The sequence below is a fragment of the Meles meles genome, chromosome 12, assembly GCF_922984935.1.
Source record: "Meles meles chromosome 12, mMelMel3.1 paternal haplotype, whole genome shotgun sequence".
Classification (NCBI taxonomy): Eukaryota; Metazoa; Chordata; class Mammalia; order Carnivora; family Mustelidae; genus Meles; species Meles meles.
Genome location: NC_060077.1, coordinates 69297216 through 69318331, shown reverse-complemented (window position 1 = coordinate 69318331; position 21116 = coordinate 69297216). Strand labels below are relative to the sequence as shown.

At 45.7% G+C, this 21116-nt stretch overlaps 2 protein-coding genes across 4 annotated transcripts in view; one reads left to right on the top strand and one right to left on the bottom strand.

Annotated features, from left to right (window-relative positions):
* Positions 1-12606, top strand: part of HDHD2 (haloacid dehalogenase like hydrolase domain containing 2) — a 34743-nt gene extending 22137 nt beyond the window's left edge. For all 3 annotated transcript variants that reach the window (XM_046025399.1, XM_046025398.1, XM_046025400.1), the window contains 3 exons: positions 4795-5011; positions 7137-7200; positions 11244-12606. In XM_046025399.1, the coding sequence (XP_045881355.1) occupies positions 4795-5011; positions 7137-7200; positions 11244-11347 (385 nt within the window). In that variant the 3' untranslated portion in view covers positions 11348-12606. The remainder of the gene's footprint in view (positions 1-4794; positions 5012-7136; positions 7201-11243) is intronic.
* Positions 12607-18807: 6201 nt separating this feature from the next.
* KATNAL2 (katanin catalytic subunit A1 like 2) overlaps positions 18808-21116 on the bottom strand; it is a 66516-nt gene continuing 64207 nt past the window's right edge. The window contains exons 14-16 of the mRNA XM_046025420.1: positions 20629-20791; positions 19733-19835; positions 18808-19228 (exon numbers count right to left, since the gene is read on the bottom strand). Of these exons, the coding sequence (XP_045881376.1) occupies positions 19089-19228; positions 19733-19835; positions 20629-20791 (406 nt within the window). The 3' untranslated portion in view covers positions 18808-19088. The remainder of the gene's footprint in view (positions 19229-19732; positions 19836-20628; positions 20792-21116) is intronic.

The window sequence follows — 21116 nt, the reverse complement described above, 5'->3', positions numbered from 1 at the left end:
CAGTATATTCAGTTCCTTAGAAAGGGAAGAAAAAAATCAACAGCAATGGTCTCGGTTATTAGTGCGTTTGGACAGGAACTCCTAAACTTTTTCTGGGTGTTTAGAGCCCTGGGCATGAGGAATTCCAGAACAATGTGGCAGCAGGGCTTAAAGTAGAAATCATTTCTCTGGGCTTTTTCTCTTTTGAAAGGGCTGACTATGATGTAGTTTTTTAAAATTTTTTTTTTTTAATTTTATTTATTTATTTGACAGAGAGAGATCACAAGTAGGCAGAGAGGCAGGCAGAGAGAGAGGAGGAAGCAGGCTCCCTGCAGGGAGCCCGATGCGGGACTCGATCCCAGGACCCCGAGATCATGACCTGAGCCGAAGGCAGCGGCTTAATCCACTGAGCCACCCAGGCGCCCCTGATGTAGTTTTTTAAATTGAAGTCCAGACTATAGAAATAAAACACTTTGTAAGTAAGAAATTGTTTAAGACTTAAGAACTTGAGTTATATAAAGCATTCCACTAGTATATGCAAGAGGACAATTTAATATGCCGGTCTAAAAATCAGAATACAGAATTGAGTTGATTATCGGCCATTAAACGACTCTTACTTTTTTTAATCAGTGGGGAGATTCTTTTATGGTCAAGGCAGCTCTTGCTACTCCAAATAAAAGCTTCCAGTGAATAAATCACATAAATATATTATTACTGATTTTTTTGGTTTGATATATAACATGCATGGCAGGGTATACAAATTGTCAGTATATGACTCAGTGAAATTTTACACTTAGATATACCTGTGTAACCCCTACTCTGATCAAGGGCCAGAACATCTACAGCACCCTAGAAGGCTCCCTGTCCCGGTCAACACTACCCCTTCCTTACAGTCACCACTATGATTGCTGTCAGTGTTGCCCGTTCTTGATCTTCATATGAATGAAATCATATAATTGTAGCGTATTTTTGAGATTAATCACGTTGTTGCATCTAGCAATACAGTTCGTTGTTAGTGAGATTTTCCTTTGATATGTTTCATGATTTACTATCATTTTAATTTGGGCTTTTGCTAGTTTGTGTTTCTCAGGTTGACGGGTTTTAAATGTACTGAGTGTCAAGGCTTTGGTAGTCATCCAGTTTAATGGTTCTTAACCGGGCACTTTTGCTTCCCAGGGGACATTTGGTAATGTCTGGAGACATTTTTGGTGGTCACAACTGGGGAAGAGGCTGCTACTGTCATCCAGTGGGGAGAGACAAGGGGTGCTGCTAAACGTCCTAGTGCATGTAGGACAGGCACCACAACAGTGCATTTTCCAGACCGAAATATCTGCCGTGCTGAGATTGAAAAAGCCCTGATCTGTTTCAGCCTCTTTGTTTGATAAGAAACCAAGGCCCACAAATATGAAGTGATTTGCTGTTAGCTATTTTAAGTAGCATGGATCCCACACTTCTGTATTTATGAAGAATAATAATTGCCATTATTGTCAGACAGATACTGTGAAAAGGTTTGCATAGATCCTCTCTAGTCCTAGGAAGGTAAGCATCACTTCTCATGTCATGCATCAGGACCGAGACAGACGGAGCTTCATCCATTAATTCAGTAAACATTTGGTGAGAAGTGCCAGCGTTTTTTTGTTTGTGTTTTGGAAGTCAGAGATAAGAGCAATGAGTAAAACTGATGGGCATAGTGGAAATTATATTCTGGTGAGGAAGACAGACCAATCACAGTTGAGTAAGGATGATGAACTATGGGAAGTGATACAAACAAAGGGAAAAGGGTGATGAGAGAAGAGATCAGAGGCAAGGAAGAAGTCCACTGTACATGTGAAGGTTGGAAATGCTTCTTCGTTGTGCTGACGTTGAAGCTGAGACCTGATGAATGAGCAGAAGACAGTTGTGTGAAAAACATGGGGAGCTGTGTCGGAAGGTGTGGGCTGAAGCAAAGAGAGTGACATTGTTTTTAAGAAGTTGGAAGAGACTGCTGTATCTGGCACACAACCACCGACTAAGAAGGTGACTTAAGACTGGAGATGTAGGTTGCGGTGAGGACTTCGGGTTTTATACTATTTGCAGTGAGAAGTTGTTGAGGGCTTCTGAGTGGGGGAGGGATGTGATCCCATGTGTACTTTTAAAACTCCCATATTGCCTGTACAATGGCTTAGAAGAATGGAGCAAGAATGGAAAGCAGGAAAGTTGATTGGGAGATCGTTGCAGAAGTTCAGGAGAGGAGGAAGACAGTTTTGAGATATTTTAATTTTTGTTTTGGAATTGGAAATTACTGGATATGTTAATGAGTAGGGGTGAAGGGGGATGGGTGAAAGGGAGAAGTCAAGGATGGCTCCTAGGTGTCTGGTCTGAGGACCTGGGTGAATATATTGGGATGGGAGAGATTGGGGCATGGTTTTGGGGGGAGCAGAAAGGAAGGGACTCCCTAGTTTGATGTTGGACATATAGAAAAGGTCTGACAATCATTTAAGCTGCCATGTGATTTCATTTCCATATGCTCCATCTTCCATGGAAATGATGAAGAGTTGATTGTTTTCCTAGAAAAGTTATTTAGAAAGACAGTATAGTGCATTTGGAAGAGGACTAGATTGGTTTTCAGATGTTCTCTGGGCCATAGTTCTCCTTGGTGGTGCAGTCGATCATGGCCAACATCTCTGGGTGATCTCTTCATCCAACAACAGGGCGTGTTGGACCTGATGTTCCTTGAGGTCCCTTTCAGCAGTGTTTTGTAGCTATAAATGTGAGTTATCCCCTTAGCTTTCCTCTCACTGCTCTGCCTAAGATTTCTGTATTGTGGCCCTGCTTGGCTAGGGCGTGTTACAGGTTTTTTACTTTGCCTACATGCAATTTGCCGCCAGAGGTATTTGAATCAGGCCTTCTTTGTGCCTTTTCCCTCCTCTTATTTCTTGAACCTCAGTGGTTTTATAGTGAGATACAGACAGAAAATTGTCAGATTTCCTGCTAATGCATTCTTTGTTATAACAAAAGCAACTGACCCTTTGTGGCCCTGTCTAGGAAATGTAAAAATACTTCAAGTATTGGGGTGTCTATTTTTGATATTTTTAAAAATGCTTAACTATAAAAGATCTTCTAATCTGTGTCCTAGAACACATTTATCTTTCAGTCCATCCTGAATATGGCTTGGCTCGTCAAAGATTCGGTAAAGCCCATGTTGTGCACAGAAGGAAGGTAGAAGCAGGAACCACTTTCCTGAGAGATGCCTATCCTCTCCAGCCTCACGGAGAACCTGTTCCCATTTAGAGAAATGTGGAGGAACCCGCAGTTTCAGCCCTTCCAGGGAAGGCACTAAAGTACTGCCTGGGAATTAAAGTACACACATCAATCAAGCTGATAAGTCTTATCCCCAGTTAATATATAATAAAATATTAACAAAGCTAAATCAAATGAGTTTTTAGTTTAGCTATATAAGTGGAAAGCAGTTTTGAGGTCTGTTGCATAAAGAATTCCAGTTCCGTGGTAGAGTAGCAAATAAATGGGATTGGGGGTGGGGTGACAAGAAGTGGGGGTAGATAAATCGCCCAGTATTCTCTCACTGTTATCAGCAGTGGTTCTTTAAGGCCAACGTATTGGCTTTATCAGGTTTCCTAACAGTTGGATATCACGATCTGCTTTAAGAAGTTAATTTGTATGAATGTTAGTGAATACATTTGAAGGATCTATCCTGTGCTGTGAGCAATTCGTAGTAACTAACAATAAGGCCCTGTAATAGTCCAGTATTGGTTTTTACTTAATTAAATATTTAATCATAAATGTATGAATTCTGCATCTCCCACAGGAAGGCATTTCTGTGCCCACTGACAAGAATAATTTAGCAGTTTCATAGTTGAGCGCTTAATTACTCATAATTGGGAAGGGTAAGATGTGATGAATTCCTCCTTGATGGACATACTAAATATTTTAACTAAGGAGATGACTTAAAGTAAATCAGGCTAGTGAGATCATTTATTACATTGGTTAAAAGCAGTTGAAGAAATCTATCCTGTCCCGAATTCCATTAGAGGAGAGTACATGCGTGGTTGTTTTCTGCCCTGTGACTGTGGCGGCGCTGTTGGGATGGGCGGCAGGTGTTTGGGGATGGGGGTTAGCTCTCTGTGGAGTTGGGGTCTCAAACTCCGGTTGTCCTTCCCATCGGTCTCGGGGCATTTGTCCTATGTCGGGACAAAGGAAGGGACTTGACAGCATGGGCTTTCCCTTAAGCCTCACTGGTGTGTTCTTCAGGGAAGATGGCCTGAAGCAGTCAAAGGTAGAATGAAAATGTACAAGAGAAAGTGTTTGTAAAATGGTCTTCTGAATTTCTGACTGAAGAAGAAGCTCACATCTTGAAGTAGAAAAAGAGGAATGCAGGTATTTCCGGCGTTAGCGAGACCATCCGTGTAGCAACAGTTGTGTTGCGTTGGAAAAGGCTCCAGAGCCTCCTGCTTGCCATTAGGGAAGGCTGAAACAACCTGTCTCATTAAGTTAAGCTTCTTCCCTCGAGTGTCTTATTTAGCTTTACTTCTCTTCATTCTCTTTCCCTGGTGATTTGGGTAAAGTGTCTGAAACCGCTAAAGGTAAAAGGTTGAAGCAATCCCAAATTTAATAATCTATCACCTTTCTTTCGCGTATCTGAGTGTAATTCCCAGCAGTTCTTCGCGAATTCATTAGAAGACAGCAAGTCATTAAAAGTTAATAAGACACTATTTGTTTCCGTGAGTGTGAATAAAACCACTTTGTGAGCCTGACATGCTTTTCCAGTTATAAAAGCCTTGCTTTCTTAGCCGCTTTCCATTTTCTCTGTCTCCTTAGCTTACTCCTGGATGGGGCCCCTCTGATAGCAATCCACAAAGCCAGGTATTACAAGAGGAAAGACGGCCTCGCCCTGGGGCCTGGACCATTCGTGACAGCTCTGGAGTATGCCACAGACACCAAAGCCACAGTCGTGGGAAAACCAGAGAAGACGTTCTTTTTGGAAGCATTGCGGGGCACTGGCTGTGAACCTGAGGAGGCCGTCATGATAGGAGATGTAAGTAGAGAAGCCCAGGAAATGGCCAGAGCTTACCCGTCTGCAGGCTAGAGCCAGCTTCGCAGCACTGCTTTGAAACACAAAAACTCTTACTGTGGTGTCAGGTGGTAGTAAGTGGGTGCCTGTAAACAGACTTGCCAGTAGCTGGTTAGCAATACTCTTGTAAAGAGTTGAAATTCTGATTACTTCTGATGCTGTTCATGGTGTGGTGTGTACAATCAAAAGACCATTAAATGCAAGTCATTCAAATGCTTTATGTGTCTTTTTGAAGAAAACCTCTACACAGACTTAAGGTTTTTTGAATTTTATGTATGTAGAGAGCAATGTATACCTACAGAATTCTACCATTATTTTTTTCCTAGTGTATGCTTTATGGAAGAACTTCCCAGTCAGTGTGCCACAAATAGCTACAGATATCGATTGCCTCGGCCCTCTGAGTGGTAGGGCTGGACCTGGACAATTGGAAGCTCTGGCCAGTGACCTCTGGCTGGGCGCACCTTGCCAGTTTTCCCCAGTGTCCTGGGAAATCGTTATTTTCTACGTGTGCCGTGAAGAGAAAAGAGCTAGAAGGCGCACCACCTTGTGGCAAGGAGTGGGGCAAGGATTATATTTCAGTTCTAAGTTAACACATAGGCTGGAAGACTGTGGAGGTTGTCTGCTCCACACTTCATCATCTGATAGACTGGGATGCTGGTGCCCAGAGAGGGAAAGCTCCATGCCTGAATTCCCGCAGCTAGTGAGTGGCCCAGGCAGAAGCAGAACGCAAGGCTCCATACTTCCTCCAGAACTAACTATGGATCCCTTGCCTGGTTCACCTGTGATGGTGCAGCCCAGTGCTCCTTATCTCCCATCCACGTCCTTCCTCGCTCACCCGAACCCGAACACAATAATCACTAAACCTGATGCTGCTTTGAGAAACCACCTCTTTGGTCACATCTTTTCCTCTTGGCAGATCTTTAGCTGACTTTCCCAGGCAAATACATGTTTGAAGAAGTGGGGATGTCAGAATTCTTTATCCCGGGAGTTACCAATATGGGACAGGGTGGGAGGCAGGAAGGACACGTGATGGCAGCGTTCAGCTGCCTGGAGGGTTGCTTGTTACCCCAGAGACGGCAGGTTTTCCCTCCCTGCCCTTGTCCACTGTTTCCCACCTCCCTTCTTCCTTCTCTCCCTCTCCCCCATCTCTGCTGCTTCACTAGGGCAAGTTTAGATGCAATGGAAGGTTTTAAGTTAGACCTTGGATAAGGATTTTGATATTCTAAAACTCATCCCCAAGGTCTGTTGTTGAATGGTATCGATTTTTGAGGAAAAGACTTCTTCAGACATGGTCTGAATGAATCCTGTCTGTAAAGTCCTATAAAGATGTAAGATGGCAGGATTGATTTTCTTTTTTTCTTTTTTTTGGGGGGTGGGTGGTAGGGTACAGAGGAAAGGGGAGAAAGAGAATCCTAAGCAAGCTCCACGCCCAGTGCGGAGCCCGATGGAGGGCTGGATCTCTCAGCCCTAAGATCACGACTGGGGCCGGAGTCAAGAGTTTGAATGCTTAACCAACCAAGCCAACCAGGGGCCCCGAGGATTTTTCTTGATATTTCTTCGAGTCCTTGGATTTTTATTACCTGGTGTTTATCATCACAGTCAACCAAGTATATTCATCTCTATCTTGGGTAAGAATTGAAAAGAGGAGCTACCTACTCTAACTGACTGTTATCCCCACGTGTGAAGTGAATCTCAGAGAATTTCAGTATTCTGATTGGGCTTGAGTCCGCCTTCGAGGGACAACTGGCTGGAGATAAGGGTGGTGTGTTACATGAGCAGCGGCAGAGCCGTCTTCCAAAGGTCGTCCATTCACGGTCTGCAGTTGGATCGTTCACCTTCAGAGCTGCCAGATGAATAGGGTGCTTTTTCCCATGGTCCATCTTAAGAGGAGACGGATGTACATGTGGAAAACATGAACCGTAGATGTGCTCTCTGTGCTCGGACACTAGACTTACTGCTCTGTTGGACACCTTCCACTTCTTGGACACTTACCTCTCCAAATGGCATGCTTCGTTGGTGGGTCCCAGGTGGATTTACCCCCTTTTCTCTTGTATTTTTTGAACTAAATGCTTTCTTTATCCTTTTCTAGGATTGCAGGGATGATGTCGGTGGGGCTCAGAATGTCGGCATGCTGGGTATCTTAGTAAAAACTGGTATGTATCTTCTGCATAAGCCTTCTCTCAAATAGGATGGTAGAACACACAGTTGCTTACAGAACAGTCTTTGCAGAAATGACAAAGCCCACTGGGCACTTTAATTCTCTTTCTGCCTCAAAGCAAAAATAAAAGGGGCTCAGGATCTCAGGGAAACACATTGTGGGAGGGCCCATGCTGCATAAAAATTGAAAGATCAGAGAGAGTTGAGAGGTTATTTTAAAACTTTCCCAGAGATAACTGCTGGTTGACAGTTATTATTTAAATGATTTTCTTGATACACAAATCACCACATTGGAATGGACCAAAGTCGACTGATTTGGGGATGTTCTATAAAAGTATCTTTTTTTTTTTTTTTTTTTTGGTGCCAGCAAAAGATGATAAAGTTGGTCTCCTTAGGAACTTGTGGGCTAAGTGATCTGATACTTTCTGTTAACATTTGTATTTTTTAAAAATCACACAAAGAACTTTTACTTACTGTTTTAGGAATTATTTCCTGTACCCAAAGTAGATATACTCTTTGTGGCCCTTCAGAGTAAACTTAAGACCGGAACTTCCTGGGGAGGACTCAACTAATATGGTATTATGACGACAGAGGACCCAGTAGTGTGCTGGGTCCTGGCCTCAGTCCACAGTAAGTGGACTTCATAGAGTGCCCAGGTTCATAGAATGCTAGCGGAACCATTTAAGAGGCTGTTCCTAAGAAGGAAGATTTAAACAAAGTTTCAGAAGAGCCACAGCATGGACATTTTTTAGAAAAAGTACACTTACTCCCAACTGACATATATTCAAGAAAATGTGGTTGAATAAAAGCTATTTTAAATTTTTTTTTTTAACGATTTTATTTATTTATGACAGAGAGAGAGATCACAAATAGGCAGAGAGGCAGGCAGAGAGTGAGAGGGAAGCAGGCTCCCTGCCGAGCAGAGAGCCCGATGCGGGACACGATCCCAGGACCCTGAGATCATGACCTGAGCCGAAGGCAGCGGCTTAAACCACTGAGCCACCCAGGCGCCCAAAAGCTATTTTAAATTTAAAAGCAGAAACTGGCAAGCGTAGCTACAGCTAGCATTGAAGAAGCAACATTTGGCAGGGCCCTGTGTGAGCGGAGTACAGGCTCTGCCAGGATTCTGGAGGGAGTCCTGCAAGCCTTGCAGATAGGGGCTTGTCTTTCCAGAGCGAACAGGGTGTTTGTTTATACTTCTCAGTCAAAATGCTCAGCAGCCTCCTGCGAACATGACTGCCCTTTAATGGAAGCAAAAAAGAGAAAGTACCAAGAAAGAAAACGTCCAGAAAAGTCATCCACTCATGGTCCCTCCCTGTATCCTAATTTTCAAGTTTCTCCCATTCACTGTTTTATTTCCTGGTCACTGAGGAAATCTCCAGATAACTATTTCTCCTCTTGTGTATTACTCCTGTGAACATTTTCTCTCCTCAATTCACATCATTAAGGACTTATACTAAGTATGAAAACCCCCTATGCCAGTGTCTTGTGGGCCCTGCTTCCTCTGCCTTGGCTGGCTTCTGTTGGTTGTCCCTTCTTTCCTGACTGGCAGCCTGTCACGGAGCCATCTAGTTGGTCTTAGAGAAGCCAGCAGCATAACACGACCGAATTGAAAACATATAGCCAGTAAACAGCAAGTGCAGCGCAGGGAAACAGGCCCATTTGTACTGTTCATGTCTGGTCCGAAACAAGCCCAAGTGAGCCCACTGTTCTAAAAGCACACAGAATGGCTGGCTCTGTTGGTAGATTTGAACTCCATGCATTTGAACAAGTACTAGGCTCCCCAGTGTTGAAAATGATCACAAAGGTGTTAATCTATCCCATAATAAGTGCTTCTTGTGGATGGTCTTGAGCAATTTTGTTTCTCAGCAAGTGGCACCTGGTAGAAGCTCAGTATGCATTTGCCCAACGATGTTATTAAAGATTTGTAACTAGTCCTGCCCAGAATGTATTTGCTTAGCATGCAAAACAGTCACCTAGAAAAGGTGGGGTCACTCTTGATCTAATATCCTCAAAATGGCTTCCTGTACTCTTCGAGGAATTCATCCATCCAGGAGAGCACAGACTGCCACAGTGGGTGAGGCAGGCGTGAGTGTTGGTGGCCTGCTTTGTTCACACAGCCCACGTCAGTGAGCACCTGCTGCACGCCAGCCGCCATTTGAGGTGCTGGAACTACCACACGTCTGTAAGCCACTGTGTCGGTGTGGACTTTGTAGAAGCCCCCACTTGCACGGCCAGATGGCAAGAGCATTCTGCAAGCCGTTAACTCTGTGGCTAAGAAACTTGACTTTCACATATGCGCCCTTAGGCCACTGTCCCCGGGAAGTAGGTAGTATGGTAGAGCATTAGTCAGTGACTTCTGTTTGAGACCAAGTAGAAATGTGGCAAGAGTTTGTACCTAATGGAATTTAAGGTTGAGAAAAAACTAGCAGGAGAGTTTTCTATGTGGCCCCTACTGCGGACAGGTGCTGAGGTGCTCAGATAGAGAACGCTGAGGTGAATGAGGCTGGTGTTTGTTTGCTTTGTACATTTGATGCTGGCTCCGGTCCTGCAGGGAATTCACAGTTAGTAAAACAAAGCAGGAAATATTTTTGCCACAGCGCAGAGGTGTGGAATGGGATTTTCAGGCTTTGTGTTTGCTGGGCAAAGCCTCATAGAGGTAGTTAATGGAGAATGGTGGGAACTGTAGGAAACGGTGGGTCTGTTCTTAGGGGAGCTGGATTCAGGCAGCAAGCGCTGGAGAATGCAGAGGGTTAAATGGGAGAGATCAAAGGAAAAGGGATGAGAGAGCAAAGAGAAGGGGGAAGTGCAGAGGTAGCCCCAGTGGCTACAGGACACTTGGCCTTGTTCCCTGGGGTCTCAGCTGAAGCAGTGTTCCGACCTTCCTTCCTCCTCCCTCCTTCCTTCCATCCTTCCTTCCTCCCTCTCTTCCTTCTTTGCATTCTTAAAGAAATTGTGGAATGCTCACCACGTGTTAGTCATTATGTTCGATGCTGGGAACGAATACATTGGGGAAAATAACAGACGTGGTCCCTACTCTGAGAGAACTCACAGTCTTGGGTGAGAGACAGACATGAAGCAAATAAATACATGAATTGCAACGCATTATAAATGTGGAGGCAAAGAACAGGGTGCTAGGGGAGAGGAGGGAGGAGATGTAACTGGGATGGGAATATGAAATTCCACCCGAAGCGTGCGGGCGGTGATGAGTGGGGTGAGAAGACTGTTGCCAGCAAAGGGAACAGCAGGTGTGAAGGTCCTCGGAGAGCAGATCCCGTCTAGGACTGCAGTCTTGTGAAGGTAGCACGTGCTGAGGTTGGAGGGATGCTGGGCCAGATGACAAAGGGCAGCGGTAGGGATTTGGGTTCTTTCTGAAGGGCCTTGGGACCCATTAAGGGTGTTTAAATAGGGACAATGCATCATCCGACTTAAACATTTGTAAAGCTGCCCGTGACTACTGTGTGGAAAGATTCCTCTCTGTGCCGGGGTTATGTGTCCCACATTCCAGAGCCCGGGGAGACTGAGGCAGTGCACCTGCTGGGCGCGCCGTCCTGCTGACCCAGGCCTGTGTGCCTTCGTCTCTTTCTGTCCCCACCCTAGGTGCTTCCAGGGTCCCTGGGTGGCAGCACGTGCTGTCTCCAGTCTCTGTCAGGAGCTGAATAGGCCTCCGCCCTGTCCTGTCCTGGCTTCCACTGAAAAGCATTGATTCAGTCTCCATTCCTATCTTTAGGGCTGGTGGGGAAGAAGATGATTTCCCCAGCTGTGGAGATCTGAAGGAAACCTTAGCGGCCAGGTGTCTGGCCCCTGCGACTGTCCATTGTGAAGGACTGGAGTCCTGGGGGAAGATGCTGACGTGATATTGCTTTGAACTGCCTCATTGCAGCCAAAAGCTTCACTAAGAGATGGTTTGGGAGATGGGGAGCCCCTGGTTCTCCAGGACTAGCCGGGGTGTTTCGGAGGTGGCCCCAGTGCTCACGGGAGGTGATGAATGTGGCTTTCTAGCAGTAGCCTTTGTTCACTGGCTCTCCTTTCATTTCAGGGAAATACCGAGCAGCAGATGAAGAAAAAATTAATCCGCCTCCTTACTTAACTTGCGAGAGCTTCCCTCATGCCGTGGACCACATTCTGCAGCATCTCCTGTGATCTTTTACGTCAGTCAGCAGCAGCCGGAGACGCAGCTGTTCGTTGTCCGGAACGATTCCCTCCCCGTGTCCGTGCCAGCCTAGACAGGCGCGGAGCAGCGCTCCTCTGTTGTGCAGTAATTAGAAAGAAAGGTATCAATTCGCAGGCAGCCACTACGCCTCGTGTATCCCTTTTGTTTTATTTTGTAAAAGAAGATGAGAAAGGGAAAGCCGAGATTTTATGCCATTCCTCTTAAAATATTCATCAGGCCGGCAGGGCTGGGAGCGAGAGCCTCCTGTGGGGCATCACGTTCTCTGCTGCCTCCTCGCTGGTCCGCCGGGAGGGGGGAGTGTTCCGAGTGTGAAGGAGATTGAATGGCATTTTTTAAATTATAAAATAATGTGTTGGAAAGTGCATTTCGGCTGTAGTTTTAATATTGAGTTCAACTGTGAAATCCGTCCGAAGTGCCAAGTGGAGTACAAGTCAGAAGCGGCAAAATAAATTGTCCTTTAGCCCAAGTGATCAAGTGAATTTGCCTTAATGGATGTTGAAAACTAGATTATCTACCATATTATTCCCAGCACGGGTGACTTCTTTTTCTCTTCATTAGCCAGAGATGACTAATTTAAATTTAGAACCTGATTTTAATTTAAAATAATATTTCCATTAATAACCTATTCATTGCAGATGCCTATTATACTGTGTAACAGTTGTTTTGGAAATTTTATGTAAAATTAAAACTATCAGTATTTTACAGATGTTTTAATTAGACATTGTTATTAACAGGAACAGTGCAGAAACTAAAATCAAGCCTTTAATGTCTTATAGACCATGCATTTTTGAAGTTAGTGTCCACCGGGGTCCTATTAACTGTACATTTGCAAGATTTCATTATTTTTGCCTCTGACACTATGGGAAAAATCTTTCAGAAGCTATTGGGACAGATTCGAGCTTTTATGTACTTGGTTACTACAGCTGTAAAATGAAATCTCGTCTTGTAGCCTGGATTATTCTTCTCATGTTAAACCCACCAAAATGAAGGGGCCTAAGTAGCTAATGATTTTCCTCGTGCATTTGCATACTGTGATCATCCTGGGCCTTTGCAATTGTTTTACAGGGCTCTTGGGCATTGAATTATTAGCATGTAATTGTATATCATTGTGGTGTTCACCTTATTGAAGCGTGCGCTGATGTTAATGAGCTTCGGGCTTTGATGCTTGTTTAGAGATCACTTGGTCTTGGATGGCAGGGAGCAGAGCTAAATAAATGGCAGCCCCCTATCCTTCTGGTGGTTTGGTGGTCGCTCGGTTCTTGTTTTTGCAGATGCCCTGACTTAGTACTTGACACAGCCTAGAGTGCAAAGGACAGCATGCTAGGACGGCCACCGTCGATTGGAGGCATGAGTGGAATGGCCAGGAGCATGGGTTTGGGGGCCTCGCCAGCAGTTAACTAGCTCTGTAGTTATGTCTGTGAAATGGAGACCGTGACAGCACCCACCACGCAGGCTTGTCACGAGGGTTAAATGTGTGACCAGCGTAGTAAGTGCGGAGAGTAGAATTGGCCAAATGCCGAGGATCACATTCTGCAGCATCTTCGAAGCACATTGTGTCTTCAGCACCGATGAGGAGGCAGACGTAGCGGCACTGTCCACACTGAATAATCTGATAAATCTTGATAGAATTCATCTCCACTGTCAGTTCAATGGGGGAGGTCTTCCTGAGGATATAGAAAAGGAGATGCTACTCCATTGCGCGCAGAGGCGTGGTCAGCTGGGAGTGCGGCTGGAGCATGCTGCCTGCTGCTGATGGCTGCGCTCCATTCGCCCGGGACCGGTTACCTGGCCGCCTGGCTCAGTGATGCCTTGGCTCAAGCACCACTGAGTAGCGTTTGCTGGTTGCTACATGCTAAGTGCCACGCTAGGAAATAATCGAGTGTGTAAGGAAAGGATTTTGCCTTGAGGACCCTCACTAGTGGAGGAGCTAGGGAGAGTGTACAAGATGCGCTTAACAGGGGCGCCTGGGTGGCTCAGTGGATTAAGCCGCTGCCTTCGGCTCAGGTCATGATCTCAGGGTCTTGGGATCGAGCCCCGCATCGGGCTCTCTGCTCTGCAGGGAGCCTGCTTCCTCCTCTCTCTCTGCCTGCCTCTCTGCCTACTTGTGACCTCTCTCTATGTCAAATAAATAAATAAAAATCTTTCAAGATGCGCTTAACACTCCAGGGCCTGCTCTGTGATGTCCGCCTGACTGCAGGTGGAACGAGCACTTGTTAGATGATGCCTTGGTCCCCACATGTCCCTTCTCCCCCGAGATAGACTGTGGCGTCCCTTCTCCCCCAACATAGTACTGGGGCTCATTCTTTTTTATATCTCCTGCAACACAGATAGTTGGTTACTCAGACGGTTCTCGAACCAATACAAACTAGCTGTAAATACTACAGGAATTTACTGTCAGAAGGTAGAACTGGGAGTAGGGAGGAGAAGACTGGTTACCCATAGGGGAGGCCCCATTAGACACTCAGAAATAATGGATCTGATGCTTTAGAGACAGGTTAGAGCTAAAGCAAAGAAGTAGACATCACTGATGTGTCAGGAGTCAAACAGTGGCAGGAAGAGGTAGACCACGTGAGCATAAGGTCCCAGGCCAAGAGAAATGGCTTCTTTCCTCCATTCTAGTTTGGCCGTATTGGGCCATTAAAATCTTTGTTTGTTTTATTTCTTTAACAAGCATTGTATAGAGCTTGTTAACTGTCCACAGTGAGGTTCATGAGGATAAACGAAAATCTGGTTTTAGATCCAGGTTACTATAAACATGCCCAGCATAGCTGGTTGGTCTGCCATGGGCCTCATGGAGGAGATTTAATAACTGAAGTCCCCAAAAGACTTCGTTTTTCCAGCCATCCCATTTAAAGGGCTTTCTTCCAATGGTATGACCTTGAGGGCAGTGTTTGCATCAATTTTAGTATAATCCTCCCCCAGGCCCAGAAAAGGGACTGAGTGCCATTTTGGGACTAGAAAAGGCAGTAAGGAACACTCAGTGTCAGGAGAAGATTCCTGAGCATCTGCCAGAAGCCAGGTGTGTGCTGGGTGTGGAAGAAGGCGGAGCACCAGTCCAGTGGTAGAGACAGATGGCTGTCCCACCGCTTCACTCTCCTCCCTCCAGAACCGGCTCGTTTGGCTGTAGCTGTTCTACCTACCATTCTGCATCTGTTGGAGCTGATCGGGGCCACCGAGCACTTGTACCATGGATGTCGGAAACCGCCTTGGAAGGGTGTCATCACCTCACTCTGAAGCCCACATTCAGAAATCACTGTACCGCGTCGGACCAGGAAGTCAAAAACACACCTGCATGTGTTGTGTTCATCTGGGTTGAGATCAGTGGTGGTTCACGTAGGATGAAACTGAAATCCTCGGGCATCTACAATAAGGAATTTTTTAAAGGGCACTAATCTCTCTCACCGAAACACTTTGCCTAGAACAGCAGAATCCTTTCTCATATCAGCGGTTGCTTGTGTAAAGCCACTTTTGTGTTACCAGGTTCCTTTGGTGTCGTCCCCAAAACTTTCCTTCGGCAGAAAGGCATAGGACCTTTGCTGACTTTGTCGTCAAAGGCTGGTTGCCAGCCATCAAGGCCGACTACCCCACTGCATGCTGCTCTCTTTAAGGGACAACCAGAACAAGACACCAGAGCACCAGAAATCATTTATCATTTAAGTTCTGTATCTGTTAAAATCCAACAATTTTGGATATCTTACTCTTTTCAGTGCCTACCTTCATGTCCTACCCATCTCAACTCCTGTTTGTTTCACCAGCTAGTGTGCCCGAGAACACCGAATTATGAAACACCAGCTATGGGTAGAGTAAAAGGTGTGTCACTTAAGTGCTCTCAGAGAAGAGGTCAAGTGCAGTGAACTAAGCGCTTTGGAACAGTCACCACAGCTTCTTGCATGGGAAGCAGACACAGCGCTCCACTGTGAAGAATGTTGGCGTCATTCACTGGCAGTGATAAAAGTACCACAGCCCTGGGGCTAACATTTTGGGCACAAGACGATAAAACGTACGCACAGCTGTGTAACACAATAGCTGTATGGCTCCATGAGGGGTGAGAAACGAGGGAGGGCCTTATTTTAGATAAGGAGAGTCCAGTCCAGTAGATAAGTAGAAGTCCACCAGGCTTTTGATGATGGCCTGAATGAAATGCAGGGACAGGCCACGAATTCTAACATAGATACTTAGCCTTAGTGGCCAACATCTGGGTATCAGGAGATCTCAAATGCAGATCAGTTGCTACAGGTTTTCCTAGGAAGACTGGAGGATCGGCAGTGTTGGGTCCCAGTGTCTAAGTTGTGGGAGCTGCACCACTGCTGTGTCTTTCAGGTCGTCTCACCCTCCATCACAGCCCCTCCTCTTCCTTGTCTTACACCCAGCTTGCTTACCCATGTGTTCTGTGTTCCTACCGGCATTGTGACTTCTACTTTAGGAGAAAGTGTACCGCATGTTGGATTAAGTTACATTTTCTTCTGAAAAGAGGCCAGGTTCCTATATCCCTATAAACTTAGATATACTTCTGATCTACTTTTTAAATAATAGAGGCTCTAAACATAAACTAATCATATGTCTTGGTTGGTCTCTCTCAGAGCCCCACTAAAATCAAAGTAAAGGAATAAAGAAGGTATAAACTCACAAGGAGAGCCCACAAGAGGAGAGATGGGCACAAGTGGATGAGAGGGTACAATAATTTGAAGGATGGAACGTGGATAGGTTGTTGATAACAAAAATCCATGTAAAGAAAGACAACCAAAACCCCTGTAGAAACTCAAAGATTGAAGTCTTGGAGACTAGGTAGAGGAGAGGTGTGAGGTGGGACTGAGATTTGAAGCTGGTAAACAAAATGGTTGGAGTCCCAGGAAACATGAAAGTAAAGGCCTTGGGGACAATGGGCCTGGTAGTGAGCCAGGATAAGCTACAGGGCTGCAAATGGGGGCTAGGTACATTCTATCAAGGTTCTTGGTTCCTTTCCCCTTAAAAGACCAGGACCAGAGGATATGGGAATGCAATTGACAGTCTATCTGATATTGGCAAGGCACTTATTAATTCCTGGGAAGACAAACCCAACATATAAAGGAATTGTAATTTTGATTCACTAGGGGCTCTGCGTGAACAGTACACGTTCCCATAGAATACTGATTATTGAGTAAACCTAAAATCATAACTATTTGGCGATGATGGGAACACAGCAGAGGGATGAAAGAGCTACATTTCATTTCATCTAAAGCAGGAAGTCATCAGGTAGTGTATAAAATGGATAAAAGAGTCAATGAAATACAGCATGACTCACAAACATACTTGAATTATTACTTGGAGACATATTTTCCAAGGGAAAGAGGAGGATTGAATATGCAATTGAAGTAGACAGAAGTATTATGAAGATGAACTTGGAGATTCTCAGGAGGAATGGAGGAAGGATGTGGAGGTGTGTCAGGTACATAGCTGTGTGGGGGGTTGTGTGTATTTGCCGTGAAGAATGGCAAAGGAAAGAGCAGTAAGCTAAAAGGGGCCAAACATGGTCACAAAGCTTTTATCCATAGGGACTGTCTCCTTTGCCCCTTTACCTGTTCACTTTCAGGTGCCCACACACAAACATACCTACTTTCTAATCACGACAAGTTAGCAACAACAATTGAGGTTCCATCCAATTGAGATTTTATGAAATCAGAAAGGATGGTAGTGGCCACAAGTGGATGGACTAAAAGCAGCAAGAAATATCCACTAACAACCTGACAGAAAATGACTCTGAGATGCGTGGGTGGCTCAGTTGGTTCAGCATCTGCCTTCAGCTCAGGTCACGATCCCAGGGTTCTGAGATCGAGTTCCACTTCAGGATCCCTGCTTAGCGGGGAACCTGCTTCTCCCTCTGCCTGCCATTCCCCCTGCTTGTGCTCTTTCTCTCTCTGTCAAATAAAATCTTTAAAAAGAAAAGAAAGGGGGAGGAAGAAAGGAAAGAAGAGAAAGTAAAGGAAGGAAAGAAAAGAAAGAAGAGAAGGAAAAGAAAAAGAAGAAAAGGAAAGAGGGAAGAGAAAGGAAAGAAGGGAAGGAAAGAAAAAATGAAAAGGGAAGGAAAGGGCACCTGGGTGGCTCAGTGGGTTAAAGCCTGTGCCTTCGGCTTGGGTCATGATCCCAGGGTTCTGGGATCGAGCCCCACATCGGGCTCTCTGCTCAGCAGGGAGCTGCTTCCTCCTCTCTCTCTCTCTGCCTGCCTCTCTGCCTACTTGTGATCTCTCTCTGTCAAATAAATAAATAAAATCTTTTTTAAAAAAGGGGGGAAAGAAAAGGAAAAAGGGAAAGAAAAAAGGAAGGAAAGAAAGAAAATGAAGAAAGGGAAGAAAAAGAAAAGGAAGAAAAGAAAGGGAGGAAGGGAGGAAAGAAAAAATGACCCCCAAACACGGGAAGCAGATGTCTGAGACCATTTGGAGATGTCTACATCTAGGATAGTGCTAGTGTTGGATATTATAAGATTTTCATGATCATGAAGAAGCTTAAGTTGAGCATATACTAAGATGAAATGTCTTTTTTATTTTTAATTCGTTATATATGGTGTATTTTCAGTTTGACTACATTACCCATGAAATGGCGTTTTAAAAGGCATTTAAGAATATTCTGCTCAAAATAATCAGTACCCCCCAAAAATGCTTTGTTTTTGTTTAAAATTAGGGCAAAGTCCTTTGGAATGTTTAGCTATCCAAAATACCCCTTTTCCTGCAAGTTTTTCTTCAGGGGAAGAGTGTGCCTTGCAGAGGGAAGAAGAAAATGAGGTGAGGAAGGGAAGAAGGAGGGGACAACCACAGGTATGTTCTAGCGGGGAAGAGGGGTGGTGGCATCACTTAGTGGCATTTTTCAAGGGTTTAAAGTGGGCGGCCCAGATCACAAGTTTCTGAGGGAACTGCTTCTGTTAACAACCCCATAAGGAGATGCAGGGGAGCCCAAGGGAAGGGAAGCCCCAGGATGACTGCCCTGGGGCTTCCCTTCCCTAAGCTTTGGATCCACCGAGGAGCTGTGGCCATCAGGAGAGGGCAGAGTACACGTGCTGTGAAGAGTCGGAAGATGTTAGAAACCCGGGGACTGGGAGCTGGTGGCTTGAGGCTCCTGAAGCCCCTCCCCCAAGGTGGAGCAGCGACCTCTGTGGGGAAGCTAGTCTGCTGGGGCTTTGCTGCAGATAAAACTGGTTGGGGTCAGAGTTAGGGACACTCAGGACGTCGTCAGAAAAAAACATCATGTGTCCTTCCCCGCACCCATTCTTAACCCCCCTCAAGCCCGTCAACTGGCCGGATGGTCTGTCACGCTTCGCTTCTAATGCCCCCCCCCCCCCCCCCGCCGCCCCTGACTTGGAAGCACTGTGCATTCCAGCACAGCTTCCAACACTACATCTTTTTCTTCAGAATGAAAATACCAATTCACAAACACGGAACACCGTAAGAAATCATTCATCAAAGTGTAGGGAGTCTCAGTGGAAGGGGGAGAAGTCTGCATTGTGCAACTAATAGCCTATACACCTGTAACTGACATCTTCCATATTCCGCTGGCATCAGGCAGGAAAGATTAACAAAAATACCTCTCATTTCCAAAACAGTCCAGTTGCTCAAACGAACTCAGTCTTCAAGTATAATTTTCTCTTTTCTCTCCCAATCATCATGTTCTTCTCCCGCTTACACTAATAAATGGGAAGGCCTCCGTGGTGGTCTCTGTGGCCAGGTCAGGGTAGGTGTGATTTCATACAGACTCGAACTGACTTTGCCAGGCTGAGTATCTCTGAGTCAGATTCTTTGCTGAAGGCTTGGTGTGAGCTAGCACATCTAAGAAGTCAGCAGTGGTCACTGTATCCAGCTGGATTCCAGGTAAATTGCTGCTTTCTGGATCAAAACACAACAGCACAGTAATTGACCTTACCCAGATCAGTGCTCTTGAAATGCTAATAGACCTTTTTTCAAGACAGTGCATAATGCAGCATTCTTAATCGTTAATGCAGCAAAAGGCAAGACTAAAGAGAGCTGGGGAAGGAATTCTTTAATGTGCAACTCAGCCCCTGAAGCCCAGATAAAAAATATGACTTAAATGTATCCCTATCAAAGTAGTGTTTAAGAGCAACAGTGCAGCAGATGGAGCCAGCCCACATCACAGTGTGCCAAAGAAATAAAAGCCTGAGCCCTAAGGAGTTCATCAGCTGGGGCGAAGTTGATCCAAAGCAGAACACCAGAGGAGAAATGAATTGAGTATGTGGAGGACAGTTTGACCAAAGAACGTTTGGAAGCGCAGAGCGCCACCAAGAACAGGAGCAAGGCTCCACCTGCTGGTGAAAGTTGGGTTCTTAAAGAGCTTTCTCTCCCAGAGCACCCCGGCTGTGATCCCAACTCTACCTGACTGGTGATTTTCAAGGGCCCTGAAGATCTTCCTCACAGGCCGCATGGCTGCTTCCCTGCAGACGAGCTTAATGTCTGAGCCCGAGTAGCCCTCCGTCTCCTGAAACAGCCGCAGAGCAGCCATGGGTCAGCAGGCGCAGTGCCGGTGGTGATTACGCGCTCACAGGCAAGACGCGGTACACAAGTAATGAATCATTGAATACTACATCAGAAACGAATGATGGCGACCTGAGAAGCTGGAGCGTAAACAGCTTCCTGACCCCATCCAGATCCACGCTGGAAGGTGCTGGTGAAAGACTAGACCATCCACGGTAGCCTAATGGGGCCCTTGTGCCCACATCCAAGCATGATCAAATTTGGTAGACACTTTTGTTCTTGTGAATAAGACCGAACCTGCCTTTGAGGAACCTCAGAGAACATCATGCAGATGACCAGAGGATATGTCCCAGGGTCCACTCAGAGGAGGCCGTGAGTGACACCAGGGACAGGGAGGGGAGTAGACACGTACCTCCATCTCCATGTGTGAAAGACGTGAATCATCACAGTAATCCTTCGTGGCATATCGGTCACCCGTTTCGCAGATGAGGAAACAGGCTGAGAAAATGGGTCCTGAGACCTCACGGCTAATAAGGGGCAAGACCAGGATGTGAACGTAGTTCTCTGAGTCAAAACCCTATGCTGTTTCCGCTACATCACACTATTTCTCCCTGCTTGAATGTTTCTGAGAAACAGCTCACTCACGAAGGAGAGGCGCATTGCATTGCTGGGGCAGCTCGAGTCTTTTCTAAGTGACTCCAGCCAGGAATATGCCCCAAACCAGTTCACGAGAACCCTGCCCAGAAGATTCGCTCGGTGGCTGCTTGCCCTGCAGGTGCGCCCTCCAGACAGCTTACCCGGCTCAGCACACTGTAATCCAGCTCCGTGCGCAGCTCCAGGGCTCTGCTCTTGCTCACGGGGGGCAGCCAGTGGTGGATCATGGCCTGCCTGGCCTCCTGGCTGGGGAGATCAACCAGTATCCTCTTCTCCAGGCGGCGTAACATGGCACAGTCCAGCTCCCTGAGAGCATGTGGGAAACAGAGGAACAGGTTAGAGCAGTCAACTCCCTTCTTCAGCAACAACGACATTTTAAGAACAGGTTAGCATCGTAGGAAGCAGTTCTGAATTTTAACTTTACATCTGTACCTGAGTGAACAGGACCATTACCTCACATTGTTTGGGAGAAAGACTTGGCTAAAAAAAAAAGAAAATACATCCCCAAAATACCTTATGTGAAAGAGAGAATTTTAAGTGACTTAATTTGGGGGAAAATTCCAACTAACCACCACCACACGTGAGCATTCCCATTGCTTTCGTACCATGAATTATTCAGTCTGATGCCGCC